The following is a 22629-nucleotide window of genomic DNA, read 5'->3' as shown; positions in this document are numbered from 1 at the left end:
TATATGGCTGTTCCTATTTTACGAAGGTTTGTGAAGTATAAGTTCCGCAGTGCTGTTCATTTTGATTTATGGCTGAAATGTATGTAGTACTTATATTTTATATATGAATGGCGTTTTGTTAAATATAAAATACAAACAGAATAAATATTAGGAATTTTTTAAATTATAGATGGTCAAGGATACACATTCGCACATAAATGCCCTCGGGCATAGGAAAAACGAATAGAACACACGTACAGTGTAAACAACTTCGTTTGGCTGACTATTGTGTGATATTTACACAATCACAGTTTGGTCTTTTCAATGGTGGTAGTGCGCCCATCACTGCTTTATATATATTTTTCAAGAACTTCCCATTATAATCTGTGGGAAAACTTCCTATTCAATAAGTGATTTTCAAATGACGTTTAGCCTAATGACAAGAGGACACCTTATCGTCAATCCCATGGCTGTCGTTTGTACGTACCGGATTGACCCGATGGAGTCCTTCATCGGCAAGGCTGCCTTATCGTTGAGCTAAAGAAGTTTTATAAGGCTGATAAATTTAACAATCCCATCAATAAAAAAAACACAATTTAAAACTCTTTTTCCATTGTCCTAATTAATTTATTTTCAGAAAATAGTTGCTGTTGTTGTAGCAGTTTGTTGTGTTCTATTTTTCGTCTACTTGATGGGGTGCGTCCATAGGGGTCTGGGTCTCAGTCAATTGGGTCTGGCTGGGCAGTTAAACAGGTGACGTGTATCGTGTGGTCCCTGGTTAAAATCGGGACATACATCTTGCACGTCGGCATCAATCCTTGCTTTTTAGGATTTCAGGCAGCTGAACTGCCAGAACGTAATTGAGTCAGAACCGCTCAGATTTGCCGGGGGAGGTCAATTTCTTCGGGTGCAATGGGAGGCGGTCGTTCTCCAAGGAATGACCATTTAGCGCATCTGCTACAGTGTCTGCATGAATGTTGTCTAGACCTGCTTGATATGCCGCCTGATCTATAGGTTCTCTCTTGTAGCGCTGAGCCTCAAGCTCCAGGTCATGTAGATCCACCTTAAGGCTTGTGAGCGGTGATTTAGATGGTCTCTGCGATAATAGCCCAAAAGGAATTGCTTATACAGCATGTAGTTATGTCTTCGCACCGGTAAGATCTTTGTCTCCTGATGGAGGTGGTCTATATGAGAACTGAGAAGGCAGCCCGTCGTAGTTCGGAGGGCGATATTCAGACAGATCTGAATATTATTCCACTGCGTGTCACAAAGCTGACGAGACCTCACTGGCGCTGCATAACTTAGCACAAACCGGCCAATTGCTTTGTACGTGGTCAACAAGGTTTCTTTGTCTGCATCCCAAGTACTTCCAGCAAGTGACTTGAGGATCTTGTTTCTACTTTTGACTTTATCACAAATTGCGGTGGCATGTGGGGAGAATGTATAAGAGCTGTCAAATGTGAAATTTTGGGACACTTGATGGTCGGAATCATTTCTCCATCGACTATCATAGTCAGCTCAGTATTCACCTCGCGCGTATTTGTAGTAAACAATGTGGCTGAAGATTTGGTGGCAGATATCTTCAGATTTCTTGCAACGAAATATGAGGCAAGTTCGTTGAGGTAGTCGTTCAACCTATCGCAGAAAACAACAACGGGGTGGGGGCCTGATGCCATGATCGTACAATCGTCCGCATATGATACGATCTCTATGCCGTCTGAAGGGGGTGGAATGGAGGTTAAACAGTGCCGGAGATATCACACCATGTTGGGAAACTCCTTGTTTCACTGTACGGTGCTTCGACTTCTTATCCCTAAATTCCATGAATGACTGGCGACCACACAGATAATTCGCGGCCCATCGTTTCAGGCCTCGCTGAATTACTGTACGATTAACGCCGCATGTCGTTGTAAGGTTTCCAGTGGTTAGTACATCGCCTTACACTGGCGTAGGGGAATAAGCGTTTGTCAATAATGCCGTAGACCCATTTCATTCATCCGAAACATGCATTTTACTACTTTTACGCTACTCAAATCCACAATGCTGCACTTTGTAGCACTCATCTACACTCCCCATCACTCTACTCCAAAACAAACACTTTACTTTAGTAGGACAGGCGACGACGACAGGCGGATATTCATTTACTCAGGAGAACAATTTAAATAAAACCGGTTGAATAAACTTTTCTTATTTGGCCATTGACGTCTTGCTGCTACTAGCGGAGATGCAGATGCCAAGACGACAAGAAATAGAAACAAACAATCGCTGTTGCCACAAGGGAATGAAGTTGAATGTTATTCGAACAAGAATTTCCAAAGGCAATTTGTAATTAAAACCGTAAAATGTATACAAATAAATTAAAAAAGGTAATTCTTGAATAAACTTTCATCAAAATCTAGGGTTTTGTATTTCCCGGCTTTTTACAATCCCCGAAAAACGGGAATCACATTTTTCTATTTATCGGGTTCTCGGGAATTCCCTGGAAAATGGTTTTTATTTGACAAAGCAATAGTTTCTTTTGAATTATTTTCGAAATTTGTCGTTTCATAGCGCAAAGCATGGAGGTATAGTAAGTTTATTACGCCGCTCGTAATAGCCGAATGTTGAAAGGACGCCATATTTGAAAGAATATCCATTCCAAATTTTGCACAAATATTTCTCAATGTCGATCGGTTATAGAACCTACCACATTTCATTCTTGGATAAAAAAATAATACCCCAATAAGGTTGCTTTTACTCAATATTTTCACTACTTTGATTCATATTTTTACCCTCATTGAAAGTGTGGATTTGAACTTATTTATTCCATTGCGACTTTTTGAAAACAGGAAATTTTTTTAAGATATTTGTATTTTGTCCATTTCTCCAAAAATTTTAAATCTATATAAGAAAGACCAAAATAAAACAATTTTCAATAACTTAAACATCGGTTTTTAATTATTGTTTTGTGATCTTGAGCCAAAACAACAAAAAAGTATAAAAACCATAAAACCCGTATTCCCGGGAAACATTAACAATTTTCCCGGAAATTCCCGTCTTCCAAAAAGCGGTAATTCTCTTTGCACAAGCCCATCAACACTCACTGAACACAGATTTGTTGCCTCAACCAATTTTTTTTTGCCAACGGCAACTTTGCTGTTGTGACAACCAACGTGGGTGTTGAGGTTATTGTCTAGTTTATGTTATGCTACCAAAAATAAACGTGCAACATCGTTGGGTTGCGCTGCTTGCCTATTCGTTGGGTTTTTCTCTCTCGACTTATTATGCTTTAAAATTATTTTTTTTTTAGTTTTATCTCTAGGCTACCGACATCAATTTCTTAATAATAAGCATAAGCAATAAGTATTACTGCACAGTAATAAGTGCCTCAAAAAAATTAAATAAAAAAGTGTAGAAACAACTTTTTGAAAAAAAAAAATAAAAATAATAATACAAAATACGAACCTGGGTTTTGGAATTCTTCAATAAATTGTGAAAATTGGCTATGCGGTACTAACTGCGATAGGATAGTTAGTACAACTACAGATAAGGGGAAGTACAACTTCAGTATTGTAGTTAGCACGACTATCGGTAGGGTAGTTAGCACAGCAACCGTTAGGATGTTGAGCTAATGCTCAACTGCTACACCTAATGCCTCTGGACATTGTGGCTAGACAAATTGCTGCGACCACTGCTGTGAGACTTAGGGGTTTTTTCTCTTTGGTCATGTGGCGGCTACAGACACTGTGTTATACTTGGAGTACTCTGAAGGTTTAGTCATATCGATAACGTTACCAGACCACTGTAGTGTGTATCAAACGGAGATCCTTGCAATTAAAGAAGTTGTGGAGTGGCTAAGTTATTTTCATAACGACTATAGGCATAAAAATCTTTTCAGACAGCCATTAAAACTCTGGGGAACAGTTCAAAATTCACCTTTTCTGGGTGCCAGGCCACAGAGATATCTCAGGGAGTTGTAGACAAGCTTGCGAGACTAACACATTCCAGGGGAACTGGAATCTGTGGGTACGCATATGCCGAAGACAACGAATGACACAGTGGAGGTTGTGAACACTCCAAAATTATGTAGCCTAATCAAGGCTTGTGCTTTACCATATTGCTGTCGCTGTCTAGAGCAGATGTCTCAGTCGTTGTGTCCGTCATGACATGTCACTGCCTGATTGGAAACATGCTGGCAGAGTGAAAGTTGCTAATAACGACTTCTGCAGAAGCTTTGAGGACATTGAGGAAGAAGATATTATGGAAGTTCTGCTGTGGGTGTGTCCCGCACAGGCAGGAGGTTCCCATTTCTTTGAGAACTTGTCTGATTTAGCCGATGTGACAATGGATAAAAACGTATAAGTGAGAGTGATGACAGACTGTCACTTAAATCTAACCTAACCTAGCCTTCATTAATTTGCTCATTATTAGCCGCTAGACCATATATGACTATTGTACTATAAAATTTTGATACATTCAATATAATAGCTGATGAGAGAATTGAGAACGACTCACAATTTTTAATTTACCATCATTTAAATGCCCAGTGCTTTGGCGAAACTACGGAATGATTAGAAGGACCATTGTAGAATTGCAAACAACTGCAATTTGCCAAATATATAAGAAATCTCTGGGAGTGAATAACATTTATTGGGGTCAACTCAAATTAGCAACGCTGCGAAAATGATAATGACAAATGCAAATGTATAGCGCAACGATATCAATCTGCATAGATAGTAGTCGGGCGAGAATATTTTTCCTTATTTGCTATTTTACAAGTTATCATACATTGTGGGGGTTTCTTTGTTTTTATAGCTGTGCATTTTTTGGCTATAGTCCAATGCCATAATTTCACTTAAGAAGAAACTGTTGACCAATTGTGTTTGTTTTGTTCTATTCGGAATCAAAGCTGAAAGTATAATAAAAACAAATAGTAGACGACAGGAATTCCCACGTTTCACATATGAAGACTACGTGACGCTCCAATTGAAAAATTGGCATAAAGCCATTCATGTACCACCAGCAGCAGTCGTATAGTAGAACATATCCAGAGATTTCGATTATTTGTTGCTTTTGCCGCCGTAAGTACATGCGAGGCGCAGTGCGTATGCAAGTGTGGATTCCAAACATAATTTATTATTAATGACCCCACTCGCATAGAAATTTGATGAGAAATAGGGCTTTAACACAATATGGGAACAGAAATGTAGATGCTTGTAGATTGGGTGCTTTTCATAATCATGCGGCGTATAGTTGAGAAAGATCGCAGGCACTTCTGGCATTGAGTGTAGTGATGGAAATTTCACTTCCCTGGCAAAATTTAATCTTACAAATAAATTTTCGGAGAGATTTGATTTAAAACAACCTACATACAATAGATGCAGAGTGTACAAAGTTCTTCTTGATAAACAATTTTTTAATTTAGAAAAAAAAGTTAAAACTAACATTAATTAAAAATGTAAAGGATTTTCTACTAAAAATTAAATTTCTGAAAACATAAAGCTAATTTGATTTAGATATCAGTGCTCATTTTCCAAATTCTGGTGCATAGTTTCGTTGTGTCTTTTTTCGCTTGATCTATTCATGGGAGTTTACGATAAGGTCCATTTCAAGTGACTTCTTAAGGGGTAATTTTCACTTATACTCACAACATGACCTAGCCAATTATCCATATTATTTTCTCGTCATTTACTGTCAGACCCATTTTAATTGACTCTTCTTTGACATTTTTAAAGTAACTGCAGCAATACTTCCGTTGACCAACCCATCATGTCATGATGAATAGAGGGTATATGTCGATCTGTACTTCTAGCATGGTTTTAAGGATTTGGTGCAGTGTGAATTACTGGTCTATGGTGGATTTAGGAGGTCTAAAGTCGCATTAATAGAGTCCAATTGTAGCGTTTACTGCGTAGACGAGCTGATGCATACATCAGTCACAATCTGGTTTCTCGTTGTCTAATCGGAGAACAACCATATGGCTCTGTGAATATTATCAAGTTGAAATCTGGTGCCTGTCGCGACGAAGGATTTCCATTTTTCGTCTTAACATTAGAGTAGTGCGTTTTTTTATTCTTTCGTTTTTTCATAGCCTTTGGTATTTTCTATGAGGGGCGGTTACTGACCCAGCGCCTCAACAATGTTGTTATAGTTCACCGTTATTTGTTAACATTATCCCGTATATCACCCGTTCATATAACCCTAGCATCATATAAGTCTTAAAGCAGAGAACTTCTAAGATATTTAGGACCATGAAACCTACTCGTATCCACGATATTTAATACACTCAACGCATTTCTTTTGGTTACTTTTAAATTCACGTCGTTTAAGTATCATGTCGCATAAACACTTTTTAGAAACACGCAGGTTCTTTATAGGTCCAGTTTACATCAATTTTGAATTTTACTCTATTCCCAAAATCACAAGTTGTTCTGATCAGTACATATATCCGATTGGGTCATTTTGGACATTGGCCGGATGCCTCCATCCACTTGGCACCATCCACATGCCAGATTAGTACTCTTATATCTTTTATTATCCTGATCGGGTTGGAGTATGAGGGGTCTCTATAACTTGATACCGAAGTTGGATGTGAGATTCCTTTACTACGCAAGATACATTCTTTGAATGGTTTGAAATTTCCGTTCCTATAAAATAATACACATAATGAAGTACTCGCTTCTTATCAGAATAGGGTACTTCTGACTCTGCCTGTTTTGAGTCTAAGCGGAAAAATGAAACCAACGACAAGACGAATCCGCCAGCCTACCAAAGAAAACACATTAAATATAACGTAGATGTTTACCGATAATGGAAAAGAATTAATTATATTAACCTGTATTAAACAATAAATCAAAATTGAAATTGAAAACATTGGTTATATAACAATATCCAAATTAGCCCATGAACGTTCCATTAAGGAACAGGGACAAACTGCTGACATATCCTTGAGTGATGTCCAATGCTGATTCCGAACAGCGTGTCGAACATTGCGACACCTCTTTTGAGAGAGTTTTCACATGGCTTAGTACCTCACAAATGTTGCTACCATCAGGAGGGGAAAACCACCGCTGAAAATTTTGTTCTGATGTTTTCGCCAGGATTCGTTCAGCGACATTGGCAAAAATGCAAAAGCTACGGTGGCCTCCGATATCACAATATGGTTAGTCAAAAATGTTGGGCAGAAAAGCATTAGTTTTATATTTTTTCCCGCACTATGACTCCAAAAACAGTGGAAAATGCAATGACCAAGCCATTTATCTGTGGGACCTCTTTCGTCCTAAATCGAAACATTCTCTTTCTCCCTCTGTACGGCATTAGCCACAAAATTAAATTTTAAATTTAACTAATTCGCTTTCGAGGCAAACGAGTATTCCCCAAGTCAGTTGTTAAAGTAAATCTTGGGTTGCAGCATAATGCATTTTGATTCACAAGATCCCTCTTCATTTTATTGAAGCAGCGACAAGTTAAATGTAATAGCACACTATAACATTTTACAGACACTGAGCGACATGTCATTGCCTCGTACTGCATCACTTTATGTCGCCATGAAGATTTTTACGCCGCTTACATGTATAGCCACCTCCTCAAACTTGCAATATGCAAACATATGGGCATTTCCAGAAAAAAGCCTCTTTGAAATTATAATTAAAGGGTGATTTTTTAGCTATTATATTTTGGCAACACTGGTTTAAACAGCTTACGCACGTTTCGTGTTAAATTATATTTTGTTTCACTGTCAAATATCTTCAGTTTGGTCTATAATTTAACCACAAATCGTCTTACAAACGTATAACGCTTGTAAATTATTGAATTTTATTATCAAAATGGGTTCGTCCCCCGCTTCTTCCATTTTATGGACGAAGTTCATTTTTGGCTCAATGGGTACATAAATAAGCAGAATTGTCGATTTTGGAGTGAATATCAGCCAGAAGATTTGCAAGAGCTACCAATGCATCCAGAAAAGTCACAGTTTGTTGCGGTTTATGGGCTGGTACATCATTGGATCGTACTTCTATTTCACGTTCGGTATCGGTCAATTGGCCACCTAGATCGTGCGATTTCGATCTGCGATCGATTCAAATAAAGATTTCATGCTTTTTTCTGAATTTTATGTGTTTTGTTTGAAAAAATTTCCTATAGCTCTTTAAAAAATCAACCTTGTGAACAATATTCATTTAGGGATTAATTCCAACTTTTAAGATTTGACCTTGAATTGCCAAAAACAACAGGAGGAGACCTCAATGTTTTTAATGTCTCCTAGAGAAATTTCACATCGTTGAAGATAGTAGTAAGGAATAACCTTGCTGGAAATTGTCCTTGATGTCAGCGTCATATGCGAAGATGCTAGCCTTCGCATAACCTAGCGTATGCCAATTCATTAAAGTTATCAAAACTGGTTTACTAAACCAGTCTACCTGTTTTTTCTTCTTCCAGTGTCGCTCGGTTTCATTAAAAGTCAGGTTTTTCGTGGACATGTTCAGCAGTTCAGCGAATATTTACTGGTTTTTGCGGTTTCCACCATAGGATGGGGGTATAATAATTTCGTCATTCTATTTGTAACTCCTGGAAATATTCGCTATCCGCTTGAAATTTTGCACAAATACTTCTTATAAGTGTAGATCGATTGGGATTGTAATTGGGCCATATCGGTTCATGTTTTGATACAGCTGCCATTTAAACCCATCTGGGATCTTGACTTCTTGAGCCACTAGAGGACGTAATTCTTATCCGATTTGGTTGATATTTAGCATGAGATGTTTTGTTTTGTGCCTATTATGGTTAAAACCGTCCATAACCTGACATAGCTGTCATATAAACCGATCTGGGGTCTTGACTTCTCTCTAGAGGGCGCAATTCCTATTCGATTTGGCTGAAGGTGATTGCATGAGGTGATTTGTTATGACTTCCAACAACTGTGCCAAATATGGTTCAAATCGGTCCATAACCTGATATAGCTGCCATATAAACCGATCTGGGATCTTGACTTCTTGAGCCTCAGGAGGGCGTAATTATTATCCGACTTGGCTGAACAACAGCTTCTCCCATGACCTTCAATATACGTGTCAGATATGGTCTGAATCGGTCTTCAGCCTGATACAGCTCCCCTATAAACCTATCTCCCTATTTTTCTTTTTGAGCCCCTAAAAGGCCCAATTCTTATTCGATTTCGCTGAAATTTTACACATGGACTTCTAGTGTGGTCTCCAACATTCAATTAGCATAGCAATTCTTTTCTTTTATCCTTTGTTTGTCTAAACAGAGATACCGGGAAAGAACTCGATAATATTCTTTCTTGCGTTGCGTTTAAGATTTAAACATTTCCTTGAACTTGACCAAAAATGAGTACCAGAGCTTCGAAAAGTAAGACAAAAGTACAATATACTTGAAATATTTTAAGTTGTCCGCATTCATCTATTGGAGAAGATGGAAATTGAACCAAAAATTGATACGAGTAGGCTAGATTAGGTTGGAGGGCATGGGTCTACCAACCTCGATAACTAGCCGCTTCACTCGTTAACTAGCGAGAAAAAAATAGATAAATATATACTACAGAACGATACAGCAAATAAGTACAGAAAAAGGAAACGTACACATATGACAAGCAAAAAAAACTCACCCTCGACAGTATAATCCAGTCATCCAATTTAGGTCTCTACAGAACTCCAGAGCCGCAAGTGGGTTAAGAGTCTGTAGGGAATTAGGCTCGGCAAGAGGTGTTCACCCAATATGCTGTGTCTTCGCCTTGCAATTGCAGGGTAATGCCATAACAGGTGCTCGACTATCTCCAACTCCTCGTTATCGCACATCCTGCAGGTTTGTATCTCCCTGCGCCCAGCGCGATGCAAGATCTGCTGTAATTAGCGATCTATTCCTGGCCAGCTCGTCGGCCACTTCGTTGCCCTTCATACTTTAATGGCCTGGGACCTAGCATAGCCTGACAGCCTTTCCCATGGTTCACAGAAGCTTTTGCATCTTCTAACCAGTTTTGACCTTACGCGTCCCGACGCCTTCAGCGCTGTCCGACTGATCACGTGTGTCGTGGAAGTCCAATTATACCGCCGCTGCCGCTTCAATATCGCGAAGACCTCCGCTTGAAAGGTGCTGCACCCGTTCAGAAGTCTATAAGTTTCCCCTATTACAAGGAATTCAATGAAAACTCCTGCTTCAGTGCCTCCATTCAATTTAGACCCATCCGTGGGCCGGGGTGCCCACAACCCAGAGATACCTTCTTGGGAAAACGACTTCCAACTTATCAAGAAGGAAGGACCCCCTGGTATATTATCACTCGCCCCGCATATAACATGGCTCCACGCGGCAACACCATCCCCTGCAGAACAGAAGAATGTCCCAAATTAGAGAAGCGCCATGTACCTATGTACCTGACTCCCTTAGTTTCATGACGATCTTTGCTGCCACAGGTGCATAAGCATAAGATCGATAATGGCATTCAGCGCCTCTATGGGGGCACTTTTCCTTGCCCTAGAGATTAGCACTGCCACGGCATCATGTACATTCTCGCTCATTCTGCGAAGGGCACAAGGTACGAGTAAATATATATCGTGTTAGTTTTTACAGGAGGAAACCAAATGCATTTATTTACATCATAGATTGTGAAAGGTTTTTAATTTTCTGAAATAATTTTTTAACACATAACGTAAGTCCAGTTTTTCGCTTGCATCTGTGAGGGTGTCATGCTCGTCATTCTGGATATGGCCATATGTTTTTAAAGCTATAACAGTATGGGCAGACTGTCGACACTTTAGCCTTCGTTTATTTTTTGTTGGCAACTATAAACGAGTCATTTGGCTGGTGAATTGGTTCCACTTGTGATTTCCAGGCTGGTGGATGCTGCTGCCTTGATTGCCTTGGACATTTTCTTTAAAAACCAATTGCCACACACAAAAACAGATGCAAGGAAGTCTGCCGCTTGTTTTGATTGAATTTTCCTGCAATTTACAAAACAGTTTGTTGTTGCTGCAAAATATTAGGCCACAGTGAATTGATTTGCGACTGGACCATGATGGATAGAAACACATGGCCGATGCTTTGCTATTCACAGGCGTTGGATTGCCAACCCATGGTGATATGTAACGACTGCCTTCATGTTTGTCTCTTTGACTGTTTCAAATAAATTTGTTTTTTTTTTTTTTTGTCTTTTATCCAAATGGTACTCGTATGGTGTTCCAATTTTCCAAATGTTGGTCAGACTTGAAGAGCTTGCTTATGAGGTTAGTCGAATGTGGACACATTTCGTTGAAGACTTGAGGTGTGTTTTGTAGAAAATTGCAAAGAGGTGGCTCCACTTACAATCCGGTATAATTACAATTTTTAATTTGGGTTACTTGCCTTTTCAAACGATGGACACACTGCATACCTACACGCACATGTAGTACAATGTACTCTTTAAATATACATACATATGTACATTGTCATATCAAAATTAAAATTTTTCCTAATCCGGCGTTCTAGTAAAGGCAAAATAACGCACATAGAGATTTCTATAATTTCTGTTGACTCTAGCAGCAGATATGTGTTGTATATTGGTATTTTTGATATTTTGGTATTTTTACGAAAAAATGGGAAAACTCTTCGAATTCTCAGAACGCAAAGCTGAAATCCCCGACTTTATAACTAAATTTTGTTACCCCAGGTGATCGCAGAGTACAAGTTTTCACAAACAACAAATTAAGAGACCAACCTCTGCAAAAATTAAAAAAAAATTGTTACACTCAGAGAAGTTTGTTAGCAAATGTTTGCTGTAACACCAGAAATTCTGCTGAAAATGGGACAACGGTAATTTTTTGCTGAAACAGCAAACACGTTCTGCTTTTTTCAAATGGCAAAAAGTTAAAAAAGTCCAAAAATGTCATAAATAGTTCAATATATTTCATAATCTAACTGCAGAGGAATAAGGCTCCTCCCCATCGCATACAAGATACTCTCGAGCGTACTGTGTGAAGATTAAAACCAAAAGTCAATGAGATATTTGGGCCCTATCAATACGGCTTTAGACCTGGTAAATCCACTGCGCCAAATCCTGGAAAAGACCCAAGAACAACAAATCAACACCTACCATCTTTTTGTTGACTTCAAAGCCGCTTCCGATACCCCTTTACGTTCAAAAGTATTTCAAGCCAGGTCTGAGTTTGGTATCCCTGCAAAAACTCAGCAGTATGACACTTGCTGATACGCGTTCCTCAGTAAGAATAGGAAAGAATCTCTCAGAACCCTTTATTGTAATACTAAACGAGGTTTCATCGTGTGATCTCTTTTGAAGAGGGATTTCATCTTCTCGCTTTTGAAGTAATCGAAAGAGAGTCAGTAAAAATGTGTCTGTCAGTAAATGGAGATAAGACGAAATGGATGGTTTCAACTCCCAAAACGCCTTGTACAACCGAGCAGATAAAAATATGGGGAAAGTTGGGAACCACAACTTTGAGATAGTCAGCTACTTTATCTACCTCGGCACCGCCTTAACCGAAATGAATGACACCAGTTTTGAGATAAAAGCAAAGAATAATACTGGCAAACAGATGCTACTTTGGATTAAATAAGCAGTTTAGAATCAAGGCCACCTCTCGACAGACGAAGACACTGATACTACCCGTGTTGTTATATGGGATTGTGAAAGCAGATGAGGCGTTGCTTTATGTACTTGAGAGAAAGATTCTTCGTTAAGTATATGGACCAGTTTGCGTTAATGGAGAATATAGGCGACGTATGAACCACGACCTGTACGACAACGATAGCATAGTTACTCGTATCAAAATACAACGGCTGCGTTGGATAGGTTATGTTGTCAGAATGGATGAAGAAGCTCCAGCAAAGAAGTCTTGAAGCCAAACACGGTGGTACACGCAAACCGGGAAGACCAAAAGCCCGATGGAAAGATAGTGTTGGGAGACACCTCGAAACTTAGTGTCAGAGATTTTAGAATGAGCGCAGAAAATCGAGGCGCTTAGAACGCTATTCTACGTTAGGCTAGTTTTTTTTAACTATTATCTTTTTGGCAACACTGGTTTAAACAGCTCACGCACGTTTCGTGTTTTTTGTTTCCCTATCAAACAACTTCGGTTTGATCTATAATTTTACCATGCTTCGCTTCTTCCATTTTATGGACGAAGCTCATTTTTGGCTCAATGGATACGAAAATAAGCAGAATCGTCGATTTTAGAGTGACGATCAGCCAGAAGCATTGCAAGAGCTACCAATGCATTCAGGAAAAGTCACAGTTTGGTGCGGTTTATGGGGTGGTGGCATCATTGGTCCGTACTTCTTCAAATATGACACATATCGTAACGTAACTGCAAATGGTGACTAATTGAGAGGCGAGTTCGTTGAACACTTAATTTCACGTTCGGAACTGGTCGATTGGCCGTCTAGATCGTGTGATTTAACGCCTTTATACTTTTTTTTGGGACTATGTTAAAATTTTCAAATATTAAATTATATCGACCGTATTATCGATTCAAATAAAGATTTCATGAAAATAAAGTTTTTCAAATAAAGATTTTTTGAAAAACTTTTCCAAAGCTCTTAAAAAATCACTCTTAAAAAAAAAGAAAAATTGTAGTTCAATTATTTGCAGTTGTATTGTTTTAACCCTCCCATCCTCGTACGTGCTCCTAGTTTTTTGAAAGGTAAAAAATATATACCACGTACAGTGGGCCAAACCGCGAACAATTTGCAATAAGTCCACAACATTTTATCTGTTTATCTGAGCAGTACAAAACGTTCTAGATACTTGTAGAGGAGGACAGGAAAAATGGCGTTATTGGTCTTCGAGTATATATTTGATGCATGGTGGGACACATGGTGTCAAAGTTGACCACTTTCCATTTCTCCGACCTTCAAGGGGCTATAACTTTTGATCTATTCAATCGATTTGTAGTAGTTGAGTAGTTTAATTTTAAAGTATCAAAATTATGCCTTGGTTTTTTTCAGTGTTTTTTTAATAACTCTGTCAATTTTTAAGTTATATACTAAAAAGTTTCCTTTCGAAAAATGTATAAAACATTCCCTAACTCGGGTTCAATTTACTCTAAATTCCATTTAGATACTGTACTGATCGATTCGTATATGAGTCCTAATATACTTTTGCCATGCCAAGAAAATGTCACTTAGCAAATTAAAAAAAAAAAATGAGTAAAAATACTAAAAATCGTGGGTATGTTTGTATATGATCTACACCTAAAGTTGGACCGATCTGGACTAAAAAGTCAAATGTTTTCACCTCAAACATCGTATTTGCCCAGATCAGATGCCCTAGAATTTTCCAATCATTTTTTTTCGACGATTATTTTCAGATCGTAGAGATCGCTTAGTGACAATATCAATTCTTACATGTCATAAACTGTGAATACTCAAATTTGCTTTCAAATTCGGATAAAAAATAGAAGCGGAATTTTTTACGCACTAACTAAGGACCCAGCTTATTTAGGAACGATGTGTTCCGGTAATAAATCATTGAATAAATCCAGCTTTTGTGTAACTAAATTCTCACATTGATGGCTCAATCCGAAGAAGCTCATCTACAGGAGCTTGATGAGAATCGCCACCTTCACATGCAATGTGGTTAGAACAACAACAAAATTAATAATGTAAATATTTACTTTCTTTTAAAAAATCCGCAATTACTTTTTGGGTTACCCAATAAATACATTGCCAGCTGTCCTTATTTAAGGTGACAATATATACAGCGGTCAAAAAAAGTATTCATCATTAGCAAAATTGATAATAATTTCACTTATTTTGGGTAATTGAAGAAAATTTAAAGTAAACAAATAATGCAGTTTTATGCAATAGTTTATTTTTCGTAATATGTTTTAAAATAAATTCAAAAAATAAATTTAATTAGCGCAAAAAATGCAATTTTATATAATAACACCAAAAACAGAACAAAAAAAGTATTCATCATTGATGTGCTATCATCAAAGTCAAATTCAAATATTATTTGGGAATCCCCCTTTTCTGTTTTATTTAGTAAAGGACGCTTTGCCCTTGACAGCAAAAATTTAATTTCATTGAAAATATAGTTTTTGTCAAAATGGGTCGTAAGCAAAACGAGGTTTCTGATGAGGTAAAAGTTTTGATAATAAAACACCACAGGGATGGTTTAACTCAAAAAACTATCAGTGAAATATTAAAAAGACCACGATCTACTATACAATCCATCATCAGAAAGTGGACAGAAACTAAAACTGTTGACAATAAACCAAGATCTGGTCGACCAAAAGCACTTTCAGTTGGATATGTGCGTTGGCTAGTGCGGCAAGTTCAGAAAACTCCGAAGACAAATGCGACCATTCTTCGTAAAAACACTATGGAATATTTAGGGAAGGAAGTTACTACACAAACAATTCGAAATACACTCAAAAGGCATAGTTACAGAGGAAGAACTGCACGTAAGAAGCCCTTTATAAATAAAATAAACCGAGTGAAAAGGCTAAACTTCGCAAAAATGTATGTAAAACAGCCCGAATCATTTTGGAAAACAGTCATTTTTGCAGACGAGAGCAAGTTTAATCTTTTTGGGTGCGATGGAAAGGTCATAGTGTACAGAAAACCAAATACAGAGCTTGAAGAACGAAACACAGTTGCTACTGTAAAACATGGTGGAGGTGGTTTAATGGTTTGGGGGTGTATGGCGGCTTCAGGAGCGGGAAATCTTGAAATTATTAATGGAGTAATGGATCATAAGTATTACATTGACATTTTAAAGAGGAATTTAAAAGATAGTGCTGTAAAACTTGGGCTTGGCAATAACTTTCAATATTATCAAGATAATGACCCCAAACATTCTGCTTTAAATACCAAGATGTGGATGCTGTATAACTGCCCCAAAGTCATTAAAAATCCTCCTCAAAGTCCCGACTTGAACCCAATTGAACATCTTTGGGAACATCTCGAACGCAAATTGAGAACGCGCAATTTTTCGAGCAAGAGTCAAATGCAACAGGTGATAATGGAGGAATGGACTAATATAGACCAAAATATAACCGCTAAATTAGTCCAATCGATGTCAAACCGTTTAAAAGAAGTTATAAGACGCGGTGGTCGAATAAAAAAGTATTAATTTTTTTAAATTATGTTATTTATTTTTTTGTTTTTTTGCAATGATGAATACTTTTTTTGTTTAATTTTTTGTGTTCAGCTGTAAAATGGCCCTTTTTGTTCCAATAAATACTATTTTTTTCTTTAAAAACAATGAAATTGTGTACATATATATCACACAAGCACTACTGCATCATTAGTTTAATATGTTTTTATTCCAATTGTCTTTTGTAGACTTATTAAAAAAAAACATTGAATGATGAATACTTTTTTTGACCGCTGTAAGAATATTTACAAATAAAAAAAATTTGTTTTAGGTGAATTAAATAAATAAAACCGTGTATTATTTTTTGTTTGGCATAATGCTATGATTTAGTACTTTACTGGACAATATTTATTGTATTCTATTCTAGGAATTGACTTTTGTGGGTAACATTTTAAACACGTGCCTATCAACATTATGTTAATGAATGTGCAAGATATTGTGGTATGTTCCTAGAAATTCATGTTGACAAAATCCCCCTTCCAAAAATAGGCTACAAGTTATAATTAGTCCAAACGTTTGTGTCCTACTTGTTGATATATATATATGTGATGATCAAACGTATGTGAATCTGTTGAAAAGTATTGGTTCAGGATTGCTGTATCATTGACATTCTGTATGGCCTTCCTGGATTATTGCAGATTTTCCTAACATTACATTAAACTGACGTTTGGGATTCATGAGGTTTAAATTTAGTTACTCTATTTGTTGTGTGATTTGTGTAATCGCGACAGCGTTCTCTCTTCAACATGTATAATTTCTAATTTTTATGTTACGACCCTCGTACATGTATCGTTGTTATGCCTTAAATACAAATTTTTAGTTTACACGCTCTATTAATATGTCTTCCTCTCCCAATGGATTATAACATTGTTTCATCCGAATGCCTACTAGATGGATTCCCTAAAAATAGAGTTGGGTGCTCTATAACAAACAGATGTTATTGAGAAGAAGTGTACAATTCCTTTATGGTTAAGAAACATAAAAATTGCCACCATATTTTCATTCTAAGCGAGAATCACATAAGGGCAAAAAATAAATATTTCTCCCCTTTCCAGCAAACGTTGACATGAATGACTAAACGTTTCGTTATCATTGCAGTTTCGAAGTGGCAATATTTATGAAATAAACGAAATAGACTTGAAACCGCGAATTTGTGGCTGAATATTTATAAAACACCATTCGTTTCATAAAAACAAATGGTGATTTTCTCATCCAGTTTCCTTTCTTTACAAAAGTTATAAAAACCCGACGACCTAAATTAGGCAATGACTGATTGTTTACAAAGCGCAGAAATTTTAATTTATATATATCCCATGCAGGGACGTAGCCAGGGGGCTCTCGGGCCCGAGCCCGCCCCTCAAGTTATTTTGTTTAAAAAAATTTTATTTTAAATTTATTCTAAACAAATATTTCATTAAATATTTTTTTTATGAAGACAAAATTTCATATTTATAATATTCTACTAAGACAGCATTTTGCTGAGGCCAGCGCAGCCCTAATATTATTTTTCTTAAGGACAAAATTTTAATGACATTTTTTCAAAAAAAAAAAAAAAATGTTAATGATATTTTTCTGAAGACAAAATTTCAACGTTATATTCTCTTATGACAAAACATCAGCACGAGCCGAACCCCCCTCGAAATTATTTTTTTTAGACAAAAATACTTTGAAATTTTTTTTAAAGATAAAATTAAATTAAATTAAATATTAAATTTTTTCTAAAGACTACCGAAATAATACTGTAAGTCGGAAAAATGGTTCGTTTAGAACTGCAGTTGGTACTTTTTGATATCTTGTTTGTTAGTTGAGCTAGAGCTTTGAATTTTGAAAATTAGGTACTCTATGGCTACCTAAACTGGAATGCCAAAAGAGTTTTTGGACATTTAGATACAAAAAAGTACCAAAAAAGGTACGAAATAGGTGAAATTTGAATAAGGTGAACGGGTAGTGCCAGAACTTCTTAATTTGGCTTAAATGATTGTTCTTGCGGGGTAGATGGAAAAAATATGAAAAATAGTAATGGAAACGGAAGTTTAGTACTGTATTTGGTATCATTTCATACTTTCATTACGGATTGAACTAGACCTCTGAAATATAATATGTAGATTCTACTAAGAAATAATGTTGGTTGACTAAGTAATATTAAACAAATCATACATTTTGGTATCAAAAAGTACGAAATAGCTTATTTACTTATACAGTAAACGGAGAAGGGTAAAATTAAAAAAATTACTAAAAATTTTCAATGTCTTGACAAATATGGCTAAAGCTATTAAAATTGTGATACAGTTACACCTTGGTATTGGGTTCACCATCGGGGGCTGCGAAGTGACCGGGCATATGTTATTATATTCATAATTTAAAAAAATTTCAAATATATTGAATTTTAAAAAAAACTTTTTAATTCCTAAGCCCCTACAACAACAAAAAATAATTTGTTTAATATTTTATGTCCACTTAGCGAAGAAAGCTGGATTACATGATTTTGGTATAAAACAGAACCTGCTGTCAAAAGAAGTATGATTACTGCCATAAATATATGTGAGAAATTTTTTCGTTTGAATTTTGAGATATAAAAAATTGCCGACTTTTGACAAGCCAATTTTCCCCAAGAAATTGTAACTTTCAGTCGTCTATTGTACGCTAATCCAAATTTCATTACAATACCTCTTTCCTAACTCGAGCTAGAATTTTTCTGAGGTAGCTCTATTCTTAATGTGAACCTGGGCACACGGAACAGCAGCAAAATCGTTGCCGTTGTCTAGCGTTCGAAGCCATTAATACAACTTTTAAAAATATTTGCACTGTGTTAGCAATTAGTGTAAAATTCAGCTCTAACTTTATGAAGAAATGTCACCGCTGACGTGTGAGTTCCTGCACCCAATAGCTACCACAAAAAAAAAACAAAATTATCTTTACCAATTCACCAATTTCACAGTAACAAGAATTTTCGATTTTGTTATTTTTGTTTCGTTTTTATATCCTCCACCATAGTATGGGGGGTATACTAATTTCGTCATTCTGTTTGTAACTACTCGAAATATTCGTCTGAGACCCCATAAAGTATATATATTCTTGATCGTCGCGACATTTTATGTCGATCTAGCTATGTCCGTCCGTCTGTCTGTCGAAAGCACGCTAACTTCCGAAGGAGTAACGCTAGCCGCTTGAAATTTTGCACAAATACTTCTTATTAGTGTAGGTAGGTTGGTATTGTAAATGGGCCATATCGGTCAATGTTTTGATATAGCTGCCACATAAACCGATCTTGGGTCTTGAATTCTTGAGCCTCTAGAGTGTGCAATTATTATCCGATTGGGATGAAATTTTGCACGACGTGTTTTGTTATGATATCCAACAACTGTGCCAAGTATTGCTCACATCGGTCCATAACCTGATATAGCTGCCATATAAACCGATCTTGGGCCTTGACTTCTTGAGCCTCTAAAGTGCGCAATTCTCATTCGATTGGAATGAAATTTTGCACGACGTGTTTTGTTATGATATCCAACAACTGTGCCAAGTATGGTTCAAATCGATCCATAACCTGATGTAGCTGCCATATAAACCGATCTTGGGTCTTGACTTCTTGAGCCTCTAGAGGTCGCAATTCTTATCCGATTTGTCTGAAATTTTGTACGACGGATCCTCTCATGACCATCAACATGCATGTTTATTATGGTCTGAATCGGTCTATAGCCCGATACAGCTCCCATATAAATCGATCTCTCTATTTTACTTTTCGAGCCCCCAAAGGGCGCAATTCTTATTCGAATTGGCTGACATTTTACACAGGTCTCCAACATATAATTTGATTGTAGTCTAAACCGGATCATATCTTGATATCGCTCTAATAACAGATCATATTATATAAATTTTTGCCTAAGAAGAGATGCCGGTAAAAGAACTCGACAAATGCGCTCCATGGTGGAGGGTATATAAGATTCGGCCCGGCCGAACTTAGCACGCTTTTACTTGTTATTAAATCAAAATATTATTAAAGCATTTGCTTGTTTGTAATTTTTCAAATGTTAAAAATTTTTAATTTTCTGTATTCTTGTTTTGCAGATTTATCGCGAAATCGATTTTGCGAATTACCCGAAGAGATAACCACTTTTTCATTTTTGGAAACATTGCTGTTATACCACAACACCATACGCAGCATACCGGAGTCGGTGAAACATTTGACATCATTAACATACTTAGATTTGCGCAGCAATCAGCTCTCGTCGCTGCCACGTGAATTATGCTTCCTGCCATTGCAAGTATTGCTCGTCTCAAATAACCGGCTGACAGCGCTGCCCGATGAATTGGGCCGAATGGATCGTCTGACCGATTTGGATGCCTCATACAATCAGCTGACAGCATTGCCGGCTCGCATAGGCGAGTTGCGTTCGCTAAGATCGTTTTCATTGCGCAGTAACCAGTTGATGTATTTACCCCGTGGTAAGTGTTCCCATACACATCTTGTGTTGGAAAAATGTTCCCTCTGGCCAATGAGTTGCCGAATGCCACTAATGTTGTTGTTTGTTTTGTGTTGCTGTGTGCCTTGTGTGCCTTTGTTTATCTGTTTCAGAATTAACTTGTCTCACATTGGTTTCATTAGATGTATCCAATAACCGCATCTCTAGTCTACCTCTTGAAATACGCCAGATGTCAACTCTGGTTGAAATTAATCTAGAAAATAACCCTATGACTTCACCACCAGCTAGCGTAAGTATGATAGTTTTTTATTTGTTACAATTGTCATATTTAACAAAACTCGTTCGTTGTTAAAGCCCTTTGTGCACCTGTAATGAAAATGAAATGAAAGGTTTCAAAATTCCGTTGTCCAGGAACGGATATCCTTTGGACGAGATATATGTATGTTTGTATTTAAGGGATTAATATTGAGTTCATTTAGTCTGACCCAGTTGTACGTATGTGGAGTGCTAAAGGCCACAGCATTGATGCATTCTGATATTGCTCTAATTTCTAGAAGGTGTATGTCTTAGAAGGTCAAGCTGCAACATTAAATATTGTTGGAAACGAAAAAAGGTAAACAAGTTGTTGTTGTTGTAGCCACATTTGCATGTGGGGGTGGCGATCCTCGTCAAGGTGTTATAGGTCAGAAAGCTTGTTCCAGCCCCTACGACCAATCGCTGTGGGAACATGATGGCCATTGGTTATTTAAAGGCACCAATAGCTTGTCTTGTTATATCGATCCCGTAGGCGCTCATATTTAACCAACAGCCGGTGCCGCCCAGCCTTTCACAGAGACTCTTCACAATAAGCGTAGATATACAACAATGCACAATACGCAGTTTTGACGGGAGAAGAATTACCAGATTATTTTGAAACTAATTCTAGAGGGATGTCTACTATCACCGATACTTTTCTCACTTGCATAAATATCTTGAAGGAGGAATTTATATACAACATCTAAACATAAGATTTCTATTATACGCGGACGATATAGTAGTACTATCCGATGATATATCTGCAATGCAGAATATGATTTTTAAATTAGAAATCTCCTGCAATATCTGGAACCTTTAAGTTGACATGGACAAATCAGAAATGTTGATATTTAGAAATGAAGGACGTCAGAGTAATAATGAAAAGTTGACATACGGAGGGCACCCGATAAAAGTAGTAGATGAGTATAAGTATTTAGGAGTAACATTTACGCCCAAACTGAAATTCACAAAACATGTAGAAAAACGAACGGATCAGCAAAAAACAGCTATAAATGCACAGTGGGATTGCCTACTTCGAAAGAGAGAAATAAAGATGGGAAAAAAGTAGCACGTATATCAAGCCGTTGTTCGAGCAATTCAGACATATGCGGCGCATGTATGGGCTTTTCTCAATTTGAGGAAGTTGATAATTTGCAATGCTACTTCTGAAGAAAATACTTAAAATACCGAATTTTACTCCGAATTACGTGTTGATGCTGGAGACATTTGTTGAAAATTGTCATTTATACACAATAAATCTTAATCTACAGTACATTTGCCAAATAAAGTATTACAATTAGCATGAAAATCGATTGCGAAAAATACTAACTGAATTACTGTTACAAGAAGAAGTATTCTGAGTAGCGGAGGTCAAAGCACTAGCGGAAAATTTAAACGTCAAATCTCAGGAACACAAATGCAAAATTTTTAACTCACATATTGTTTATAATAAAAAAAATACAATTAATAAATGAGAATCTGAGAACAAAATCACAAAGCATTTCAAGAATATATAAATACTTAGATCACACCAGAGGATGATTTTACTTTCCTGATTCATATTCCAGCGAGAAAATATCTTGGATATTTAAGACGCGATGCGCATTAGTCCCTATGAATGCAACGAATTTTTACGCGGAGAATGAAACTAAAAATTGTTCACTTTGTAACCTGAATGAAGAGGAAACTATACGCCATTTCTTGGCAGTTTGTCCAGTTTTAAGAGAGTTCAGAATACGAATTTTTCCAACATTATTATTAACTGAAGAAGATATAATAAATTCTTTAAACGGCTGTAATTTACACCACTGGATAAAACTTTAATTAATTTAAAATCTGTTTTAAAGTAAG

General features: G+C 36.9%; 1 protein-coding gene across 3 annotated transcripts in view; it reads left to right on the top strand.

Annotated features, from left to right (window-relative positions):
* The window catches only part of LOC106095581 (leucine-rich repeat and calponin homology domain-containing protein), a 114218-nt gene that overhangs the window by 42651 nt on the left and 48938 nt on the right, over positions 1–22629 (top strand). For all 3 annotated transcript variants that reach the window (XM_059364242.1, XM_013262818.2, XM_059364243.1), the window contains exons 2-3: positions 20129–20506; positions 20637–20773. In XM_059364242.1, coding sequence (XP_059220225.1) covers positions 20129–20506; positions 20637–20773 — 515 coding nt within the window. The remainder of the gene's footprint in view (positions 1–20128; positions 20507–20636; positions 20774–22629) is intronic.

This window comes from Stomoxys calcitrans, chromosome 3, assembly GCF_963082655.1.
Source record: "Stomoxys calcitrans chromosome 3, idStoCalc2.1, whole genome shotgun sequence".
In the NCBI taxonomy this organism is placed as follows: Eukaryota; Metazoa; Arthropoda; class Insecta; order Diptera; family Muscidae; genus Stomoxys; species Stomoxys calcitrans.
Note: the sequence above shows the minus strand (reverse complement) of the source record. Positions and strands in the feature narration are given on the sequence as shown.